This window comes from Marmota monax, unplaced genomic scaffold (assembly GCF_021218885.2).
Source record: "Marmota monax isolate L192 unplaced genomic scaffold, Marmota_monax_Labrador192_F-V1.1 WCK01_AAM20220418_F8-fsc00137, whole genome shotgun sequence".
In the NCBI taxonomy this organism is placed as follows: domain Eukaryota; kingdom Metazoa; phylum Chordata; class Mammalia; order Rodentia; family Sciuridae; genus Marmota; species Marmota monax.
In genome coordinates, this window is record NW_026692854.1 from 389,723 (window position 1) to 414,602 (window position 24,880).

General features: G+C 33.5%; 1 protein-coding gene across 13 annotated transcripts in view; it reads left to right on the top strand.

Moving 5' to 3' along the window:
* Positions 1 to 24,880, top strand: part of Mycbp2 (MYC binding protein 2) — a 272,081-nt gene that overhangs the window by 166,133 nt on the left and 81,068 nt on the right. For all 13 annotated transcript variants that reach the window (XM_058580959.1, XM_058580960.1, XM_046449465.2 and 10 more), the window contains 6 exons: positions 3,093 to 3,308; positions 7,612 to 7,667; positions 16,214 to 16,329; positions 18,974 to 19,071; positions 19,772 to 19,888; positions 20,572 to 20,712. In XM_058580959.1, the coding sequence (XP_058436942.1) occupies positions 3,093 to 3,308; positions 7,612 to 7,667; positions 16,214 to 16,329; positions 18,974 to 19,071; positions 19,772 to 19,888; positions 20,572 to 20,712 (744 nt within the window). The remainder of the gene's footprint in view (positions 1 to 3,092; positions 3,309 to 7,611; positions 7,668 to 16,213; positions 16,330 to 18,973; positions 19,072 to 19,771; positions 19,889 to 20,571; positions 20,713 to 24,880) is intronic.

Sequence of the window (24,880 nt, forward strand, 5' to 3'; positions counted from 1 at the left end):
ACATGTACTTTGGATAATGATGTCCATCACATTCAACCATCATTATTAACCCCCTGCCCCTTCTTTCCCCTCCCACCCCTCTGCCCTATCTGGTGTTCATCTATTCCTCCCATGCTCCCTCTCCCTACACCTCTATGAGTCAGTCTTATATCAGAGAAAACATTTGGCTTTTGGGGGGATTGGCTGACTTCCCTTAACATTATCTTCTCTAACTCCATCCATTTTTCTGCAAATGCCATGATTTTATTCTCTTTTATTGCTGAGTAATATTCCATTATGTACATATGCCACATTTTTTAAATCTATTTCTCTACTGAAGGGCATCAAGGTAAAAGAATACATTTTTAAGTTATGTTTGTTTGTTTGTTTGTTTATATATCTTTGGTTCTGGGGATTGTACCCAGGGGGCTTAACCACAGAGCCATATTTTCTACTTTTTATATTGAGATAGAGTCTCGATAAATTGCTGAGGCTGCCTTTGAATCCACAATCCTCCTGCCTCAGTCTCCTAAGCTGCTAGGATTATAGGCATGTCCTGTACCTGGCAGTTTTGTTTATAATTTTAAAATACTAAAGTAAATTTTGCATTTGGTATTATTGTTACCACATTTTAGAATATTGATATTAAATAAATTTGATATCTATGAATTTAGGTCATAAAAAATAAGGAATAGAAATCATCAATTACTGTATTAATGAATAAAGAGTTCTTTGGACACCACTTTTCTGAGACAATTAATAAGGATATTTAGGGCTGGGGTTGTGGCTCAGTGGTAGAGCACTTGGCTGGTATGCATGAGGCACTGGGTTCGATTCTTAGCACCACATATAAATAAATAAATAAAACAAAGGTCCATTAACAACGAAAAAAGAAATTAAAGTATTAAAAAAAGAATATTTATATTATATTGTAATATAATCTTGAATTGTGGTACCTCATCTAAACATTTTATCATCTTTCTGAATAATTGATACTGAAAGAAATTTTAGGCAGATCCCAATCTTGTTTTGCTCCAGTGTTGAATTGGAGGGATTGGTTTTTTGAAGCTTAGAGGTAATTAAGCCACAAAACTATTTTTGCTCATAGGATACCTAATTTTACTTCAGTATTTACTTACAGTAGAATTGTTTCACCTACTTCTTACGTTATTTCATGTACAGCATTTTCTCCCCATCTTTGGGTTCTTTTTTTTAATAATTAATCATTCTTTCTTTTCTGTCCTCTGTTTTTCTCTCTTCTTCTTTCCTCTCTTTATGTCTCCTCCCTCTCTTCCCCTTCTTCCTTTCTCCTATCTATGTGCTTTTTCTACAATGTCTCCAGGTCCATCTTTAGACCTCTTATTCAATGTGTTAAAAATCGATATCATATTGATCTCCAAGTTAGAAACTGTACCTAGACTACTCCTTTAAATGCTACTTGAGAAAAGTGGGTTTTTAAAATTTTATAATTTTTAATTTTATTAATATCACATTGTAACAGCTAGAAGGAAAATTAGTCTATTTTTATTTTTAGCACATGAGGTCTTAGGAGCATTTTAAACCTCCTCAAAATTATTAAAATATTTATGTAGTGTTGTGTTGCTAATTATTTGAAAGATAAGAGTTGATTTGCAGGTAATATTCATCAAATTCTATAATGCTTGAGGGATTTTTTGGTGTGGTGCTAAGGGTTAAACCCAGTGCTTTGGTATGCTAGATAAGTCCTCTACTACTGAGCTATACCCTGAAGCTCCAAAATGCTTTTTAAAGCAATGAATATTATATTTCTTTACTTACAAAATGATCATTCCAAGAAAATCTTGTTTAGTAATGGGACCAGTCACATAGGAAATAAGAGAATAACAACAAATTTATAAAAGAAAGCAGAATGATTAGCATTCTGTAATATCTCAGCATTAACGTTAACATTTACTCAGAAAATGGTTGTTTAGCTAATGATTCAGCCAAAATGATATGTGTCAAAATATAGTATGTTTTATTTATAATCAAATGTCTTAGAATTTGAAAGCATTTGCTTTGTTTATTACATTTAAAGTTTAAAGATTTTAATCATGAGAAATGTGTATGAGCTGAAGAATTTTACCTTGTAGACTTAAAATGCTGGTTTATTTTTTCAAAGTACGAATGGGTTTTTTAATATTCCCAGGTCATTATGTCAATTCAAATACTGATTTCTCAACCCCAGCTGAAGATTGTGTTTCTTCAATAGATCGTGTGTGTCAGCTACACTTAACTTTATGTATACATAAAAAGCCTCAAATTACAGATTCCATGGGATGACATTATTAATAAGGATAGTAAATATTAAAGATATTCTGCAATTCCAAGATGTCCCTCAGTTACTTAAGTAATACTGTCACATTAATTTACACTACCTTTTCTATTTCTACAAAGATCCTGCTGTTTGATTACCTATTCAGAAGTATTGTCAATAGGAACAGCAAAAACTTCTTAGTGAAGCTCAGAATGATGATGCCTGATGAGGAACTAAAGCAGAATTCAGATTGTAAATCTGTAGTTAGTTACCTAGGGTTCAAAATGTCCCCCCCCCCCCCCGCCAATGCATTAACAGGCAAAAACAGAATAAAACAATTTGCTGTAAATCCTGGCATAATTTTTGATGCTGTGGAATGAACCAGGGCCTTATGCTTGCTACACATACACTCTTATCACTGAGCTACACTCTACACTCCCAGTCCTCCTAAAGTATTTCTGAAAAATGTTTTGTTATAAGCCAGTTTGTATTTTCAGTATTTTAACATGTTAAAATATATGCTTGCAGGTGTGCTGGGGTTGTGGCTCGGAGGTAGAGTGCTTGCCTAGCATGCATAAGGCACTGGGTTCTATCCTCAGCACCACATAAAAAAATAAAATAAAGATATTGTGTCCAGCTATAACTAAAAAATTATTAAGCTTTTAATAATTATTATTAATAATTAATAATCAATAAGCTTTTGAAGAGAATGCCAAGGTAAATCAATGCTAATATAGAATTTATATAATTATGAGTCCATGATTGTAAATTGCCTCTTTTGATGTGTCAAGGACAATTACATAATAATAGTATTTGTGTTTTATAATATCATGATTAGGTGGAAGTGAAAGCCGTCCCCGTTTCTCAGAAAAAAACATCTTTACAGCAAGAGCAAGTAAAGAAATCTCAAAGGATTCCTGGCAGTCCTGCAGTAACAGCAGCATCTGCTAATGCCGACATGACTTTTGGTGGGCTGGCATCACCGAAATTGGATGTCTCATATGAACCAATGATAGTTAAGGAGGCTCGATATATTGCAATAACAATGATGAAGGTAACTTATTTAAAAGAGAACTTTTTTTTCACCATTTAACAAAAAATTCAGTCATTCAAATACAGACACAAAATTATATGTCGAAAGATCTATTATTAGATGTTAAACTCCCAGAATATTTTTTAAAATGATGCTATCTTCTTCTACGGGGGATTTTTGTTGCTTTCAGGCAGATATGTAGAGGGGAATCACCAGTTTTAGAACAAGTTAATCCCATCAGAGATTGATTTTATTCCCTGCAAAAGTACTTGTGTATTTTTAATCCATATACTACTACTATTAGAACATAGTTCTTAAGGGTTTTATGTTTTTCCTATCCCCCTTCACTTTTTAGTTCCTCTCAAATGCCCAATGCATTTCTTTGATTTTCCTACTTCTTTTGGCATTTTAGTTCTCTGATTCCTTTATGTAGATTTAAAAAAATATTTTGTCTAGCTATTTTTATCTTAAGAGTAATATTAGTCTAAATTATCAAGATGGTCATTATATGAAATTGAAGTTATTAATAAACAGTGATGAGCCATTGAAGGCTATCTATATCTAGTAAAATAATGGTCTGATTAAATTAGTGTTTTATACAGATTGTGGTGGAGTAGAGACAGTACAATTGGGCAGATAGATGATTATGAAGCATGGTTTGATTTAAACCTCTAGGAGACTATTGAAATGTGCTGAACTCTTGGACAAATGAGTTGTCACTCAGAATAGGAAAAAAAATGAAGATATTTCAAGAGATAAAAATGGTATCTAACACTCAGGTTGTAGGGTTGGTCTTAAAGAGGAAGCATAATAGTGCCTCATTCTTTCTACCAAGAGAGGGTAGACAATAATTAATACAGATGTTGGTAAATTTGTAGATTGTACACCTAATAAACTACTTAAGATAATAATTTTGTTTTAGATTAAAGATGGGAGTTAGGAATCTTAGGGTCAAGATTTTGAATCAAAACAAAAGAATAACAAAACAGTTATTGTAGAGAACAAAATATGAAATTGACCAGAAAAGACTTGTCACACATCCTTGAATTAGTTGAAATTGAATACCATACAGTGTAGTGTGATATGAATGTGGATAATGTGAGCATTTAGATTGATTCAGCATTGACATTTTGCCAAATAGTTTAAGAAAAGAAGAGTACTAAATAGGAGTTGCATATGTGGTTGTTAAAGAGAGGATAGTATAACCTATCTAGTTTTGGAAGGGAAAATGGGAGAAGATTCAGACAAAGAGAAAGTTGAGTAAGAGGGACCAGAAGTCTAAAAGTAGATATAATGCTAGAAGTTGAGGTAGGAAATTGAGCAGGCTGTATTCTTTTGATTTCAGAGATAGAACAATTTTGTAAAATATTACGGGTCTGTGACTTTTGTTGTAGGTGTTTGAAATAAACTTGAAGTTGGTTATTAAGGATGAAGAAATTCAGGATCAAAAAGCTGGAATTTTGGGCTGGGGTTGTGGCTCAGTGATAGAGTGGATGCCTCGCATGTGTGAGGCACTGGATTCAATTTTCAGCACCACATACAAATAAATGAATAAAAAAAGGTCTGTCAACAATTAAAAAATATTTTTTAAAAAGCTGGAATTTTAAATGTGATAGACATCATTATCCAAAGTACATGTAAGAAGACACGAATTGGTGTCAGCATACTTTATATACAACCAGAGATAAGAAAAATTGTACTGTATACGTGTAATAAGAATTGTAATGCAGTCCACTGTCATTTATTTTTAAAAAATCAATTAAAAAAAAAAGCTGGAATTTTAGATGAACTGCCCGCTGGCTATTGAAGAATTCAAAACTAAACATTCATTTCAGCTTGTATCTAAGGAACTGACTTTCTTGGCTTTTGATTTTTTTTTTTAACCTCTCTCCCTAATCATTCTTCTTAGTTTCCTATTAACATGCCTCCACTTGTATAATTTTTTTTTTTTTTTTAATTCAGAACTGAGAGCAGGATTTCAGAAAGTTCTGAATGGCACCTGGTTAGAGCAGTTAGAGAATGCCATTCCCAGACTATCTCTTTGGGACGTTCAGTCATGTTTCAGGAAAGTAGACATCATGTGCCCATTTAATAATGAGTGAAATATTGTGGAAGGTGGAAAAATGAGATATAGTTTCTTCTCTCATGAATACATTTAATAATATATATTTACAGGAAAAGGAAAGTGATGGAGTAGAAAACACTACTGGGAGTCTAGAAACCTGGGTTTTCCAACTGTTGACTCCTGTCGAAATTTGTAAAGACTCAAAGTGCATTTTTCTGGTCTAGTAATATAACTCAGTGATACAATGTTTTCCTGAAATATGTGAAGCCCTGGGTTCAATCCCCCGGACCACAGAAAATAAAGGTCTAGAGGGTGTTAATGTACAATATTTGCATAGACAAGGGAAGTGAAATAATTACTAAATTACTTTCATGAGGACAAAAAGATAAGGAGAAGGAAGGGGGGTTTTAAAATGGGTATGCTCCCCTTTATTAGTATAATAGTTAGAAGCAGATGAGGAATTAGAAATCTTGACCTGAACTTTAAAAGATAATGATTAATTTGGTAATGTTGCAGATATACAAAAGTATAAGGAATAATGTGCCATTTTTGTCTACACATTTCACCATAGTTGTTTCAATATTTTTGCTATTTTTATTAAGATTTTTACAGGCATAGTTGAAGACATTTATAAAACCTCAATCAATTCCCACCCCATCCTTAGAGGTAACCATTATCCTGAATGTCATGGTGTTCATTCCCTTACATTTGTATGTTTTTGTTCTGTGACTGAATACATATTTATCCATGAGCAATATATTTAGTTGTTCTGTATGCATTCCAAAAGTTTATAAAATGATATCAGATTTTACATATCCTTTTGCCAGATTTTTACTCATCATTAATTTTGAGCTTTAATGAGATAGTTGAAGTTTATTCATCTTAACTAAGTATTTCATTAATTTCTCTTCCAAAATTTGTTCATTTTCTCATTGATGTACATTTAATTTAAGCTGTTTGAAATAAACATCCTTGCACTTGTCTCCTTTTGCACTGGGTTTTTGTTTGTTTGTTCATTTGTTTTTTAATAGACTATATCTTACTATGTTGCCCAAACTCCCACCTAACCCTCCATTGTAGGTGGGACTATAGGCATTTACTATCATTTGATTATTATCAACACAATTTGATGATTGTGATATGATTATTTTGTTGTTTAGTTAAATAACTTTCAATATTTATTGTCCTTTCAGATTTCTTCTTTGGGAAATTGTCTTTACTCACTTTTTTTGTTGTTTGTAAAATAATTTATTAAATTTTTACATTAATGTTTAAAACATATTGCATATGTACCATTGTACCAGTCTCTTTAATGTACGTAATTTTTTTTCCTTTTGGTACTGGGAATTGAACCCAGAGTACTTTCCCACTGGGCTACGTCCCCCATTCTTTTTAATTTTTAAATTTTTAATTTTATTTGCTAAGAGCCAAGTATATGATGCTTTATTTATTAATTTTTTAATTTAGATATGACAGTGGAATGTATTACAATTCTTATTACACATATAGATCATAATTTTTCAAATCTCTGGTTGTATACAAAGTATATTCACACCAATTCATGTCTTCATACATGTACTTTGGATAATGATGTCCATCACATTCCACCATCATTTCTAACCCCCTGCCCTCTCCCTTCCCTTCCCACTCCTCTTTTAGAGTTTGTCTGTTCCTCCTATGCTCCCCCTCCATATCCCACTATGAATCATCCTCGTTATATCAGAGAAAACATTTAGCATTTGGTTTTTGGGGTTGACTAACTTCACTTAGCATTATCTTCTCTAACTCCATCTCTCTACTTGCAAATGCTGTAATTTTATTCTCTTTTATTGCTGAGTAATATTCCATTGTGTATATATGCCACATTTTTACTCACTTTTATTCTGTGTAGTTTCTCTCTTTTATTGATTTGACCTTTATTATGGATGCGTATCTCATTTGGGTTATATATATTACAAATCCACTCTCCGTTTGATGAAGCCTTTTCTCTAGAGCATATTTTTAATACAAATCTACATTTTAATATACTGAAAAGATATTCTTTTTAAAATATTTTGTTCAAGTTTTTTCATTTGAGTCTTTAACACAACAGGAAAATATTTTTGTAAATTATGTAATGTAGGGTCATTGAATTTTTTTTCTTTTCTCCTTGTATGGATAACCAGTTTTCTCAATACCATTTATTAAATGTTTTATCATTTCACTGATTGAGAATGTTTTTAATGATTTTATGACTATTACTGGTTTGTTTCCCAAAAGGTTTATGAAAATTACTCATTTGAGGAGCTGCGTTTTGCATCACCAACTCCTAAGAGGTAAGGATCATTTTCTGAAAGAAGAGCTAAAATGTCAGTTGTCATCTGCTTACACCTAAAATAATTCTACATTTCAACTTTTAACTTTCATAAATAAATAATTACCACCATATAATAATGTGTAGATTTGCTAGCAGAGTGTATATTCAACTGGAATACTGTCAGTATTTTACAAAACTACTAGAGAAACAATAAATACTCATTAAAATAAGTATTAATTGGCTTGTCTGGGGTTGATTGGGTTTTGTTTGTTTGATTTTTTTGCTGTTTTTTAATTATTCCTTTTCTTCTTCCAATGAGTATGAAGAGATTTCACATTTGGTTATGATATCTTAAGTTTTCAACCCCTGATTAATTCTGTTAACTTCGTATTTAAGCAGATCCATGGTACTTCAGAGAGTTCATTTACATAAAATTTAGGCAAAGCTCTGAAGTAAATCTGAGAAAGCATACTTACTTATAGGCTTCATTGTATTGCATATCACATGACTTTACTAGAAACTAACAGATTACTTTGACTTTATTTTGGTATATATGCAAAGTACGGTTGTAATATACAATATAGAAAGTTTTCTTTTTTCCTAAAACGCAGAGTGCTATACATTGTATCTTTGGGTACATGAAAGTAGCATTTTGTTCCTGACTTTAGTTAATAAAATGTCTGCTGGAGTAGAAGCATATGTATATAGGTGACTTTATGACCAGTGTGATTCTGTAATCTGTACAATTAGAAAAATGAGAAATTATACCCCAATGATACAAATGTATGAATTGCCAAGATCATTGTAATGTCATGTGTAGATAATAAAAAAATTGTAAAATAAATGTGAACAGTATTAACTTATAGCATGTTAAATAAGAACAAGCTGACCATTTCCCTACTAAACAGGTTTTTGTGTACATTGGGCATCTTAAACCTAATTGAAATAGTCTCATCTAAGAAAATTAATGTATTCATTTTAAAAACTGTTGAGCGTCTGCTGTGTGGAAAGGCTTTGAGTACCTTTATGAATGTGACATTTGTGGTTGTGATTCTCATGGCATTTACATTCCTAAGGAGAAACAAACTATAAATAAATCATAAAGATAAATAAGGTTATTTAATGATGTTGGAGATGGAGCAAACTGTCAAAGTATTATTACATGACCGTAGAGGGCTACTTGAGGAGTTGTATTTGACTAGAGAGTTTGTGTTAGCTTTGGTTTGCTATGATCAAGATACCTATCAAGAACAACTTAGATACAAAGTTTATTTTGGTTCATGAATTTAGAGGTTTACTCTATGGTTGGCTGACTCCATTGCTTTGGGCCTGAGATGAGGCAAAACATCATGGTTGAAGGGTGTGGCAGAGGAAAGTTGTTCAGCTCATAGCAACAAGAAAGCAGAGAGAGAGAGAGTGAGTGGGAGGATCCAGGGTCAAAATATAATCCCCAAAGGCATGTCCCCAGTAACCTACTTCCTCTAGCGCCTGCCTACAGTTATCACACAATATTTCATTCCAATTATTAATCAACCAAATGGATTAATCCACTGATTAAGCTATGGCTCTCATAAACGAACAGAATTCAGTGTTGGTGGTTGACCAAGTAAAGATATGGGGAAGGTAGTTCTCAACAAAAGAAAGCCTGAGTGGATGGATCTTGATTCCTTTGAGGAACAGACAGAAAAGAGGCTAGAGAAAAGTGAGCAAGAGGGAGGAATAATAAAGGTGAGTTTGGAGCACTTTTACATATGGAGTAGTAACCTATGTTAAATAATTTAAATTTTCTTCTAATCAAATTTACTTAGAGAGTTTTAAACAGGAAAGGCACAGCATCTGATTTGTAGTTTTATAAAGATCATTCTGGCTGTTCTCTGAAGATGAATTATAGGGGTACAAGAATGGGAACAGAGAGATAAGTTAGATACTATTAAGTATCATGGAACAGTTGTAAAAGGACTAAAATGGAATTTGGGATACACCTAGGAGGTACAGCTAATAGACTGTGCTTATAGAGTGGAACAGAAGACAAAAGAGAGAAGAATCAAAAATGATCATAGATTTTCTTTGATTTCACCAGAAGTTTTATGATTAGCCAATTTGGTCCACAAACCAAATCTGGCCTGTTGCCTGCTTTCCTAAATAAATGTTATTAGAGTACAGTCTTGCTCATTAGTTTATATATTGTCTATGGCAACTTTTGTACTACAATTGTGTAGTTAAACAGTTGTAACAAAGACTTTTTTGGCACAGTAGGATAAAATATTGCTACAGCCTATGGTATAGTATAATGATTTTTATGAAAATCAAAAAGTCTAAGGAAAAAACAGGCATTCATTTCTCCTACTTTGTTTTATAAGGTGTATATGGATGAGAAATGAGTTTTTCTTTAGATATTTTAAAATCGAGACACCAAGATATCCCTAGTTATCTAAGTGGAGATGGCAGCTTATAACTAGAAAGAGTTTGAAACTCATGGAAAAATAAATTTGCGAGTCATCCTTTTACATATGATTCTTAACACTGAGGAATGGATGAATTAGCTACTGAAAAGTTAGTATAGAAAAAAAATGAAAACCTAGACCCCAGTCCTGGAGCTTTCTGTAAATTGAATGGTGATTAGATAGCCAACAACACTAAGAATGGCCATTGAAGCAAAAGAAAAAAACTTGGAGAAAGTTACGGAAGCAAGAAGAAGGAAGTTTTTCAAAAAAGTAAGAGTTGACAACTATCAAATGCTACTGAGAGATTGCCTGGAAAAAATGACCATTACATTCAGAGACATGATGGGCATTCCTGACTTTGATATCAGCAGTTGTATTGCAGTGTTGGGATCAAAAAACCTAGTAAGTTGTGAAAGTGGAAATTTTTTAAAAAAATGAAGAAGGTAATTGTGGACATTCTTTAGATAAATTTTGATATAAAGGCGAGAAGACCTAAGAGACCTTATTGAAGACTATAATATTAAGAGGAGGTATTTGATTTGTCAAGATGGGAGAATCTAGGAACAAACAGTGATTCCAGATTTCCCAACAACTCAGAAAGGAGACAGAGAAAGATCAGCAAATCTGAGACATGGATGACAGAATAAATACTCTTAAGATTCAATATTACAAAGATTGAGACCTGGAGAGCCTAGAAGATGGGTTACCAGCATAGAAAATAAGATCAGAGTTCCCTAACCCTGAACCTAGATCAGGGAGGGGGAAGGAGGGAGGGACACCAGAAAGAGAAAGAGAGAATGGAAAAACTCTTAAGCTCACCCCTTATTAACAATATTTGGAAAAAAAAAAACATTTTAAAATGTGTTAACAGCAAAGGTGTTCTCATACCAGATTAAGCAGTTTAAATGCAGAAATGACCATTGCATTCATTACATTTCCAAGCGGCTTGGAAATCTGCAGCTTAGTTGTGTAACACACAACTGATCAATCACTCTTTAAATAATCTTGTACGAGCCCAGGCAGGGAAGGGGCCTTCTACGGAGTATCCAACACCCCCATACAGCATCCCACATGAAAACTGGTAGGGAGGGAGGGCTTAACGCAGCCTCTGCAAAAGCACTGGTAGTAACCTGGAACCAGGAAGGGAAGGAGTACCCTGCACAGCTTCTGCAAAAGCCCAGGCAAGGAAGGAGCATCCCACTCAGCTTCCTTAGGAATGAGAAAGGAGCACTCCATGCAGGCCTAAAAAAAGGCCCAGGCAGGGAAGGAGTGCCTCATGCAACATCCCTGGAACACAGGCAGGAAAGGACCATCTGGCAGAGCCCTGCCAAAGAAAAAGCACTCTGAAGCATCCCAGGAACCCTGGGCAGAGAAGTAGAGCCCACTCCATCAACCCCTGGCAGAAAGGGAGAGCTCCAGGCACTTGATTAGTGCCTTTGCAAGCCAGAATAGAGACAGATCTGTGGCCTGCAAATTTCAGTGGTGGGAATTAAGAGCTCTCATCCAAGCCAGAATACAGTTTTGGCCCCAAGCCAAAAAAAAAAAGGGAAACCCTTAAAACTGCTGTTGGGGAAATTGCCTGAGTCCTAAGAAATCTAGAGGGCCTCTCCCCCGGATTCTTGCCACAGTTCTATGTGAGGCCTGTCCAGGAGGGAAGCAGCCTGGATATCCAGCAACAAAGCTAGTCTGTCCAGATCTTTGCAGCAGCCAGCAGAAATTATGTGAGTCTTATAAAACTTAAAGGGAAGGTGTTTGGGTCCAGATCATAACCAGTGGGAGGTTGGTTAAAGCCAAAATTCTCCTGGTATGAGGCAGCAAATAACCATGGCACAAAGTCTGACCTGTGAACACCACAGGGGTGTCTCTAGACACTTGTGGAACATTGGTTGAGCACTGCCTCAGCCACAGACAGCAGAGGAAAGCAGCATCCACTATACCCAACCTGGGGCAGTGGAACATAGAACCTAAGTGAACCAGCTAAGTTACCCTACTCAATATTAAGGACCCCAGTGAGCTGCATCCACAAAGGGGCATGACTCCATCACAGATCACCCATGGAGAACCCACAACCCTGTGATTGGTGCTTATAGACAGCCACTAGGCTCTACACCACCTTGAAAAGAATCCGGTAGAAGGGAACTGGTACCAAGGAGATCTACAGCAATAATCCAGAGCCCTACATCATTATCTCCAGCACACAATAGGGAAAACAAAACAACAACAAAAACAACAAACAGACACAATACTGCACCCTTTGAGTAGTCAGTTCCAGGCCCCTGAACTGACAAACCAGTATTGGCTAGTGAGAGGTTTATAGCAACTAGAAAAGTAGCTCCTGCATCCAAGCACTGCTAGAGGAATTCAAAAAGACTGCTGGACATCCTCAAAACATCCCAAACCCTAATGAAATCCAAACCAAGATTTAATAAGAACTTTCTTTGCCTTGATATGGTTTACTGTAAATCACTGTAATGTCAGCTTTGATTTTAGAAACTATTCTTTTTTAAAATTTTTTTTAGTTGTTGAATAACCTTTATTTAATTTGTTTATAGGTGGTGCTGAGAATTGAACCCAGTGCTTCATACATGCTAGGCAAGCTACAATCCCAGACCTAAACTATTCTTTGTTTTGATTGATAGTTGTTACCCTAATAGCCAACATTGCACCTTCAACCCATTTGAATGTATTTCTTCTAATGGTTTAAACACATTAATTGGAATCATTTTTTCTAGCTGTATTTTCTTAGCTCTTGTTTATACTTGCTCTTCTTTCTCTCTGTTCTCATGCTTACACTGTTTACTACTGCCTAAAATCCCTCCCATTAATTTCTGTCTCCTTTTTACCTTGGTCTGTATCATTCTTGCCTGTTCTTTTCATAAGGTTGAATAATATGTGGCTTGGCTCTTAAGTGATTTCAGTAAATAGCGTCAGTAACTGCTCTCAGAGTGGTACTGATAATGCAGTTATCAGAGGCCACACGTTGAGTTAAACTACCAATACTTGGTTGTTTACTCAATCCAGGGTTCCTAAGAGGGAAAAATCCCCCCAAATAGTTGCTTGCTTAAAATAGGATGGTTATATCCTAATAATGGGTAGACATATAAACAACATGAAAAAGCAAGGGAACAAACTACCCCAGACAGCCCATAACAGTGACTCCATAGATACCACAGTCAAGGAGATGTCTCATACAGAATTTAGAAGATTCGTGGTTAAAATGATCAGTTAGCTAAAAGAAGATGTATAGAGTGAAATTAGAAAATACAGGAAATGAAGATCACTTCAATAAAGAGACGTAGATCCTGAGAAAGAACCAGACACAAATCTTGGAAATCAGGACACAATAAACCAAATTAAAAATTCATTGGAAAGCCTCACTGGTCAATTAAACCACTTTGAAGATAGATTTTCAGGCCTTAAAGACAAAGTATATAATCTTTAAAATCAAATTGACTATAAAGAAAAGATGTTAAGAGACCATGACCAAAATATTTTAAGAAATTTGAGACACCATCAAAAGACCAAATCATTGGAGTAAATGAAAGTTTCCAAAAACAAACTAAAAAGATGCACAACTTTTCAATGAAATAATATTGGAAATTTTTCCAAATATGAGGAATGAGGTGGTAATTCAAATACAAGAGACATACAGAACTCCAAATAGACAGTGTATATATTCTCCAACACAATAATAATGAAAATACCTAATATACAGTATAAGGATAGACTTTTAAAAGCCACAAGGGAAAAACAGCAAGTCACATTTAGAGGAAACCAATTCAGATCTCAACTGACTTCTCAACCCAGACCATAAAAGCCAGGAGGGCTTGGAATAATGTATACCAACCTCTAAAAGAAAATGGTTACCAACCAAGATTACTATAGCCAGCAAAATTATGCTTTAGAATTGAGGTTGAAATAAAAAAAACTTCCACAATAAATAGAAACTGAAAGTCATAACCACAAAACCTGCACTACAGAACATACTCAACAAAATACTTCATGAAGAAGAAATGAAGAATTATAATGAAAACTAACATTGGAATGCATTGCATTAGAAGAATAGTCAATTGAAGGAGAATCAAATCTGAATCTAACATGTGAAGTAAATCCAATGACAGGAAATAAGAATCACCTCTGTATAATAATATTGAATGAAAATCTTGAATTTATGTCAAAAGACTTAGATTGCATCTCTTTTTCAATCCAATCAACCATACATAGGGTGTAAGAAACTCACCTTGCAGACATACATTCACAGACTGAAAGTGAAAGGATGGGAAAAGATATACCATGCAAATTGTTGCTGAAAGCAAGCAGGGATAGCTACTTTATCAGACAAGGTAGACTTCAAGACAAACTCAATTAGAAGAGACAGGGTCACTTCATACTGTTAAGGGAATCATCCAACAAAAGAAATAATGATTATAAATGTTTATCCCCAAACAATGTAGCTTCTACGTACATAAATTCTTCTAAATATCAAGAATCAAATAGACAACATTATAGTAATACTGGGTGATTTCAACACATCTCTTTCACTACTAGAGAGATCATACAGACAAAAACTAAATAAAGATTCTTCTGAACTAAAAAATACTACTTATCAAATGGACCTAACAGACATCTATATAATATTTCACTATTTAATGACTGAATTCACTTTCTTCTCAGCAACACATGAAACATTTTCTAAATAGACTTTATTTTAGGTCAAAGAGCAAATCTTAACAAATACAAAGAAATAGAGATAATTTCTTCCATAATTGAATGAATTTAGAAATCAGCAGCAAGATGAAAACAGAAACCACTTTAATATGTGGAGATTAAATAACACACTTTTGAATAACAAATGGATAGTAAAAGAAATCAGGGAAAATTTTTTAAAAATTTTACAAAACAAATGAAAACAATGATATTATAATAGCAAAATCTCTGGAATAGTACAAAGGCAATTCTAAAAGGAAATTTTATAGCACTTAGTTTATATATTTAAAAAACAGAAAGTTGCAAAACAAATACTCTAACAGTACATCTCAAGACCTTAGAAAAAGAAGAAGAAACTAACACCAAAATCAGCAGAAGATTATGGTGTATATACACACAATAGAATATTACTCAACTATGAAAATGAAATTATGTTATTTGCTAGTAAATGGATGAAACTGGAGACTATAATGCTAAATGAAGTAAGTCAGACTCAGAAAGTGAAGGATCAAATGTTTTCTCTGATATGGGGAAGGTAGTCCAAAATTAGGGTGGGACAAGTGAGAGAAAAAAGAAATGGGGGGAGAGTTCCGTCAAAATGACAGAAAGGTTAGGTGAGTAGGAGAAGGGGATTGAGGGGCAGAGAGAAGAGATGGGGTAAGGAAAAAACAGAGGAATTAATCTTATATAACTTTCCAGAGGTACTACAGTGAATTTCACCACCGTGTATATCCACAAGATATTAATTTTTAAAAGAAAATGTAAATAAATAAGTCAGTAGAGGAAAAGAAATGTGGAGGGCCGTACAGAGGTTAAGAATAAGTACTGGGGACTTAATTGGAGCATACTATACTACCTGCATTTACAATTATGTGAAAATAAATCCTAATCTTATGTATAACTATTATAAACCAATAAAAAATTTTAAATAGGAAATTCTCAAGTTTTTTGTATGCTAATAGAAATGATCCCATACAGTGGGAAAAATTGAAAATGCATGGGAGAAGGAGCAAGGTAATTGGAGCAAGGAAGTATTGAGGGAAGAAGTTTGGCAGTTCAAGTAAAGGGGCTGGCTTTGGATAAGGTCCAGGATGCTTCTTTCATTGAAACAGGAGAGAACGTGAGAGGAAGCAGGTTTAATAATCTGATTGCAACCTGAAGGTTTGTATCTGTATCATTTCCTTACTGAAGAAAAAGGTGAGGTCATAATCAACTGCAAGTAAGGAAGAAGGGTGATGGAGTTCTGAAGTGAGAAAGAAAAATTTCAATTGTCAGGGGTGGGGAAACACTGTAGCAGGCTTGCCAGTCAGTATTAAAAATGCCAACCAAAATGAAATGTTTAGTGTAATATCATAGTGATCTCAGTTGTTTAATCGAAAGTAAATTTTCCAATATCCCTCTTAATTTTTTTCAGGCCCAGTGAAAATATGCTGATTCGTGTCAATAATGATGGCACTTATTGTGCAAATTGGACTCCAGGGGCTATTGGACTCTACACTATTCATGTTACCATTGATGGCATTGAAATAGGTATATGTGTATAAAATTATTTAAGTTATAAGTTATCTAGTGAAAAGAACTAGACTCAAAATCCTCCTTCATTGTAGTTTTGACACTTTTGTTATACACATGTATAGGTTTCATAACTTTTATATGTCTTCATTTTGTCCTTTATAATGAGTATGTAGTTAGTGCATTCCTAAGGTCTTAAAATTATGCTCAAGTATTATAGCCCTCATGACTTCTTCCCTACTTTCCCCAGTGTGCCAGTCAGGTTGTGATGCTCTCCATGTTGCTGTATTATCATATGCATAACCTGTCTACCAATCATGGTCTGCCTTCTTCCTTTCCTGGATGTGAGCAGAAACCCTATTGTTCACCCATGGATTTCCCACTCTAGATCAGTACCAGCCGTATAATGACTGCTTAGTAAATATTGTTGAATGAATGAATTTTCTTTATCTGCCATTAGCTTTGAAAAACATTAATTTTGGAGGGGACATGAATCTTAATTTTTAAACTCCCTGTGTGATAGGATAATAGTAGAATTTTTTAAAAAGTGTTTATCAGTGTCAGTTTCTTAAAACGGTATCCTTTATGACACTGCTCAATAAATGGAACTCCTATGATCAGAAAATCTAGTATATCATGATTTCACCATAGACAGTCACATGATTTACATCAACATATTAGGAATTCTGAGAAGTTCTAAAGTTAAGAATCTTTTTTTTATTTAAACCAGTGAGATCTCTTACCTATGGAAAAGAGGGAGAGAGGTCAGAGATAAGAATTCAGTTAGTCTTCTGTGTCTTTGGGTTCTACAGCTGTAGATTCAACCAGTTATGTATTGATAATTTTGGGGGGTTGGGGGGGAATGCATTTATAATAAGTATGTATAGACTTTTTTCTTGTCATTATTCCCTAAACAATACATCTAATAGCTATTTACATAGCATTTATTTTGTATGAAATTAGTAATCTAGAGATGATTTAAAGTATACAGGAGAATGTAAATAGACTATGTGCGAATACTGTACTATTTTATATAAGGATCTTGAGCATCCATAGATTTTGGTATGTGAGGGGGATCCTGGAACTCATCCTCATCAGACACCAGGGATGACTGAATTCTAAAATGATATCCTTTGGGAATCCCTGTTTTAAGCAATTTGTTTTTGCAGTGGAGTTAAAGAGGTACATTACATTGATGTATATAGAATATACATTAGTATAACTGTATAGAATCAGACATATAAAATAATACCACCCCAGAAATTTTTTTTTTATCCACGGACTTTGCAGCAGTCTCCTTTTATCAGCATATCCATAATGCCTTTTGTTCTGCAAACATGCTGGTTCTGAGCAAAATATTATTGTACAATTCTCTCCAGTATTAACTGTTTGGTGAAGATTGCTGAGATAAAACAAGCAAACAAAAATCATTTGTAATAAAATATAAGTAGTGACAGATGAGAGGTACAAATTAGAACAGGAATTTAAAAACCATGGTTGTAAAGAATAATTTCATAAAGAATTTTTTTCTCTGCAAATATTATTAAAATTTCAGTAGGTAGAGTTTTTAAATCTTATCTAATATTGGAGTAAAGGAAACTGATTTATTTTTTAGAATGAACCTGAAGAAAGAGATTTGTATTTATTTAAAATCATTCTTTTTCTTTCTTCTTTTTTTTTTTTCTTCCCTCCTGTACTGGGGATTGAACCCAGGAGGCACTTTGCTTTACCACTGATCTATATCCCCAACCCTTTTTATTTTTTAATTTGAGACACAGCCTCATTAAGTTACTTAGGACCTTACTAAATTGCTGAGACTGGCCTTGAACTTGTGATTCTCCTGCTTTAGCCTTCCAAGTCACTGGAATTACAAGTGTATGCTACTACCCATCCAGAATTATCCGTTTTCTTCTCCACACAATTTTCATACTCTTCCTAACTCAGCTCTCTCCCAAACTGTCAATAGACTAGGATCTTGCTCAATGATAGATAAGGACAAAGGATAATTCATTGGAATGATGACAATAAAAGCTAACATTTTTGGACGGTTAATATACCTACATTGTTCTGCATATACCTTATGTATTTTAAATTATTTAATTTTTATAACAGCTCAGTGAATAGGTGTTATTACTATTTCCATTTCAGAGATGGTAACATTGGACACTGAGAGTCATAAATTAGTGGCAGATGTTGGAGCACCCAAGCAATCTAGAGCAAGAACTGAGCTTTCAACCACCATGCTGTATTGTGCAGTCTGTCTGTCATGCTGTCAGGCATGCTGTACTGCCTGTCAGCAGCAGAAGTGACTGGTATAAGTAATGGGTGCTCTTGTCAGATAATATTTAATTGTACAAGGTTTATTTTTATTGCTATTCTGAATTTTCAGTATCATTTCATATGTTTAAGTTAAACACTAGAAACCCCATTTTTGCTTGAAGCCCTGAGGAAAACTTTGTATCTTGCCACTTTGGAAGCTCTGGTCCGTTTTTTAAATATTTGTCTTTTTTAGCTTGTTCAATTACCAATCATCTTAAAAGGACAGATCGAGACATTTGTTTTAGTTGTTTAAAATAGCTTGTGAGTGTTTATAAGGTTGAGTTGAAAGATCCTTCCTCTCGTTTTTTTGTCAAATGTTTTAGCTGCCTTCCTTTTCTTACAGATGCTGGCCTTGAAGTAAAAGTAAAAGACCCACCAAAAGGGATGATTCCACCAGGAACTCAGTTGGTCAAGCCAAAGGCTGAACCTCAACCAAATAAGGTTAGGGTAGATGAAGTCCAAGCTGAATAGGGCACAGGTTTTTTAAGTATTTCCTTGATACTTCAAAATGGCCATGAAATATCTAATATTTTACTGATTGACTTTAGCATTTGAATTCTAAATATCTCAAATAAATTTGGAGAGTGTTACATGGTAATCATTTTAAATTATAAAACCTGTGCTTTGGGGTTTCTTTATGTAATGCTGTAATAATCATTGTGTATTTTCTGTTACTGAAAGTTTACAATTAATAAAAAGTTTACTGAAATTAAATGTAAAATTTGCAATGTCTTTTGCCCTTAAAAGAACAATTAATTTCCTAACATCCAAAAAATACGTATAGGAATTTTAGTAAACCAATTTTTAGAAAGGAAACATTTTATATACTACCTTTCTAAAAAGGTATCTTTTAACCTTTTGGTCATATGTATTTAAAATTTAGAAAGGAAATTCTAAATATATATTAATAATTCTCTTAAGTTTTTTTCCAGTCATATACATTTCAATATGTATCAAGATTTCATTTTTATAATTTCATAAGTAATCTGCTGTTATTTGAAGACGTACAAAGCTATAAGCAATTTTGAAAAATTTCTCAAAATTATAGTACTTTTAAATCTGTTTAATTTTATCTCTTACTCCGTATGAAATCTCTCTTTTATGTTTTTCCTGTTTTATTAAATATGTTTGCCTTTCTCAGGTTCGAAAATTTGTGGCCAAGGATAGTGCTGGGCTCCGCATCCGGAGCCACCCTTCCCTTCAGAGTGAGCAGATAGGCATAGTGAAAGTCAATGGAACTATCACTTTCATTGATGAGGTAATTCATAAAGAAACTCTTAGTAATAAATATTGGACAGATTTTTTTTTGCATTGTTTGCAGAGTAGTAAGGCTACAAAGTTTTCTGTTAAAATGTGTTTTAAGCAGTGTGAGAATCTTTTGAAAATTGTTTTGCAGGATGTGTCCATGGAGTTTCAGACATTTGAATTTTTTTCTTTTATCAATAAAAATATAGCTAAAATTATATTTTGAGCATAATAAGAACTCAATTAGACATAGTAATCAGAACCTATATAAGTATTCACTGAAAATGGGTATAATTGTTTTTCATTAATTTTTGAAATATTTTTTAAACATATTCTTTGTATTACTTTAACTTTGGTTGGTACATATTACATTTTTCTAGTAATACAACCAAGTAATTAGTTCTTTGGGAAGACATCTGATTTTACTGTTTAGGCTATTTATCTTTAAGTGTGATTTCCTTTAGTTTTTTACTCCTAAGCAAAATTGTTTTTTTCAGTCTCACACTAGGGATTATACTACTGTGGCATTCCTTGCTGTTTTTTTCCTTAGAGGATCTCTAAAACTTAGCTTTTATGAAAACTAAATGCCTAATCTGTTTCTACCACTTTATGCCTACTTTGTAGTCTTTCAGTCCTTGCTACCCCTATAGGAGTGACAGAAGGGCATGGCTTGTTTCTGTTGCTTCTTTCCCTTAGATCCACAATGATGATGGTGTGTGGCTGAGACTGAATGATGAGACAATAAAGAAGTATGTTCCTAACATGAATGGTTACACTGAAGCCTGGTGCCTTTCATTTAATCAACATCTTGGCAAGAGCCTTCTGGTCCCAGTTGACGTAAGTAAAAAGTGCTTTTAAAAAACATCATAGGTACAGTCTGTCCTCATTACAGGCTTTCTTTAATTAAGGCTTTTCAGTTCTGAGGTAACCGACAATTAAGTAACTTTGACTTTAGAAGTGCTTCAATTCTTTAGGGCTTTTGTCTAATGAAAGTAAAATTTGGCAAGGTTAAGGTCCTTAATGATTATTTTGATTCATCACCAACAGGAGGTAGTAAATTTAAAATAGGCTTACTGAATTTCTTTCAGAGAGATAATGAATGAGAGTGGATGCATTTTTCCCCTTCTTATTTACACTACTATTTTGAATGAATTCCAAACTAAAATTTAAGAATTTAGAATTAACTGTTCATTCAGAAACAGGTATAAATGTTTGTAAAGTGTATGTTATGTTGGCATTTTGCAGTCATTTCTTTGTATTATGTTTAACTTTGAATCTTTTCTTCTTTGGCTTACAATACTATTACATTAACATAAGATGGGTTTATACACTTGTAATGGTATTCAAATCTAAATCCTCATCTCTGAGAAAATTCATTGAACCTCTGGTTAGAACCATTGGTTATAACATCACCTTAGTATTTAAACAGTTGAATTTCTTCAAAATCAGTGTTAGCTTATTATATCAACCATTCAATATATTGTATTTGTTTCTCTCCTTGATAGCCCATAATAATGTTTTCCAAAGCAATGGTTTTATAGGATGCTTCTTTGTGTAAGAAAATATTGGAACTTTATGTTATTTGTACATATTTAATAACAGCACAGTGGAGAAAAAAACATTAGCCATTTGATGAAGAAAGTTTAGAGTGTTGGCCTACTGCTTCACTGAGGTTAAGCTGATGAGTTAAATTTTAAGCAAATAGATCAGGTGTTAGATTTTTCTTAGGTTTGCATCTACAGTGAAAATGAAAACAATTTTGACTCTCTGGAAAAGATGAATGATTCTGAGGCTGGGGATATAGCTCAGTTGGTAGAGTACTTGTCTTGCATTTGCAATGAGCCCTGGGTTCAATCACCAACACTGCCCCCCCCCCCCAAAAAAAAAGATGAATGACTCTGGAAAGTAAATAATAATTCTATATCATCTATGACTAAAAAGTTGGCTTTAAGTAGTTATAAACCATTTTCTTTTTTTGCTTGGTTTTTAAAAATATTTTTATTAGTTATTATGGACCTTTTTTATTTTTTTATTTTTTTTATATGTGGTGCTGAGAATTGAACCCAGTGCCTCATGCCAGGCAAGCATTCTACCACTGAGCCTCAATGCCAGCCCCAACCATTTTCAATTATTATAACCAGATAGTCCTCAGGATTATGAAAAGGGTATATTAAATGAGATAACTATAACAGTTTTTTTTTTTTTTTAATTTGGCCAATTTGGACTTGGGTTTTGTTTTTTTTAAAAGAAAATTTTCTTATTTCCTACTAAAGCATTTTACTAGATTACATAATCTTTCTTACCTATCCCACTTCAATATTTTCTTCCTAGTTCCTTTGTTTGCTAATTTGAGGAGGAGATATCATTGAAAGAGGGAAATATCCACATACATAAAACAAGAGAATAACAAAGGTAGAAGGGGAGAGCAAGAAGTTCTGTGTTGAAATTCTAGAGTCCTTGAATTTATTTTGGGCTATTCTATCACAATTTGTAGTATACCATCTCCCTTAAAGTCAGGGAGAAAAGAACAGTATCAGATAAAAGAGGAAGCTAAATGGAGTGAGCCATACTCCATAAACTTGTTGAAGATTTTCACTGGAATGTGAATGAGGAGTTTCACTGACATATTTAAAAGTTCTAGATGTAGAATATTAAAGAAAATAAAATGACAAAGTGCCTTTTTTATTTTCTAGCTTTTTTTTTTTGTATGTTGAGGAATTGCATAAGTTGGGTTTTAATGTAAATATTCTCAGGGTGTCTGATAATAATAAGAATATTAAAAATGCTGAGATTTTTCAGGTTCCTGTTTTGAGATTCTTAAAAGTTAAAACAAAGACCACCAGTATTACAGGGAGAATATACAGTTATAGATTAGAATAGTGAAAAAAGGAAGAGATAGAATTAAGGGCACATTTGGAAAGTTTATTTCTGTAAAGGAAAATGGGATATTTATGGTAATAGACAAATTGGGAGGGAGGGAGGAGATAGATTGAGGGAGAACACAATTTTTTTAAATAAAGAAAGGAAAATCATCAGGTAAGAATGAGTGAAGTTAGAGAATTAAAAATGCAGTGAAGATTTGAAATAGTAGAGAGAAATAGTAGAGGTATTTGATCAAAAACAAGTAAAGAATTATTAGGCCACTAGGAGTTCAGTGAGACCATTGTATGGACCCAATCCAGACATCCCTTCCCCTCTCCCATAATCCTAAATGTCCAGAATTAATGTAGGCCTCAAAGAGCAGATTATAGTATTGGTTGGAATATTTTGGAATGCTGTGACTAAAAATTAAGGACTTGCTAATAACTGATTGATGAAAGAGCAATTAAGATAACCAACTGTGGAATTGGAATTTAGCCTAATTTAGTATGGGAAAGAACAAATGGAGGGTCCCAGGGACTTGGAGGACTTAATAAAATTCTTTAAAAACGTCATAGGTACACTGTAGTTAAAAAGCTGGAAAGATATAGGCAGTTTGTATGATGAAGTAGATTTGTCTTTGATTTCATAGATTGAGAAATTTAATGGATGAAAGTTCAATTAGGTTGCTGTCTGAAGTGGGGTGCAAGTGAAAGTCACTGGAATTGCCTCAGTCTACAGATAAAAGGCTAGACAGTTGGAAGATCACTTTCATAGACATGAAGACACACGAGTGTGTACTGCAAGAATAAAGATGAAAGTAAATTATTTACTGTTGGAAGAAGAGTCCCTTTGAACACAGTTTAAAGTCATGGGAGGGATGGGAGTCATTGATTTTGAATCAAGGAGACACAGAGAAGTTTTGCTATAAAGTGAGTGAACAGGTAGATAACTTAAGGATTAAATTTTGGGTAATGATCAAAGATGACAGAGGGGACACAGTGTGGCAAGATTAACTGGCATAACAGATCCCCAAACAGATCTACTGTAAAGTTGATTCAGTGAAGGCATTAGATGAAGGCCCACCCAATCAGAGAGGCCTGACAAAAGCAGTAACAGGTTTAGTTTTCCAAGATTTTGTTTGCAGGGCTAGACATGAGCACAAAAGGAATAATGATTCCATCTCATCCAGTCAAGGAAATAATATAGCTAAATAATTACATTTTATTAACTGTTTCTTTGTATCTCTTGATACATTGATGGATGGAAAAACACTTTTCATCTGTTCTCTCTTCTCACTTCAGTCCGTTTGTGTGTAAATCACCTATGATCATCATTGATAATTAAAATTCTCTAACAATAGAAAAATATCAAGAAACAATCAAGGAATAATGCCACTAACTTAAAAGGATGCAAAAGTACTAAAAAATTGCCTTCAGCAATTTTACACTTGCTTTTCAAAATTTTCTAGTTAAAACAATTTTATATTCACATCAATGCATATACCTTGCTTGGATCCTATTTCAAGCAAACTGTAGGAGGAGTATGGGGGTAGGGACTGGAAATCTGAACAGTAACTGAATATTTAATGAAGTATTTAAAAAACAAAGTTACCATAAATAACCAATTTAGATTAAGTTTTATACTTATTTTGTTATATTATTTTATTGTATTTTAGAACTTTTGTGTCCATTGAGGATACATACTTTAGCTAAATTTTGGCTTGCCTAATAGTAGTCCTATTTAAACACCATTACTTCACTTAGAATTATTAGAGTCCTACTTTAGTTCAAGTGAGACTTTTCACTGTTTTAGCACTTAGTAATGTTCTCGTTTAGAGATTAAATAACATTAAACATTTAAATTATGACTGTATTTTCAAAACATTTTTTTGAGTCAGTGGGAAGAATAGAGTTAATTAGATAAAAATATAAATCCTTTGTGGGGCATTAATTATATGTTGGAATGTTTTGTTCTTTTTAGGACAAAAAAACACACTTTTCAATTTTGAGTCTTAAAGTCTTTGTTTTGTTATTTTATTCATTTAGAATGCTTTGGCTTATTTTTTTTATATTGTTCTAGTTGATTTTTCTCCTCTGGAATTCCCGAAATACTATAGTCTTTAATTGGTGCAGTTCTTGCTTTG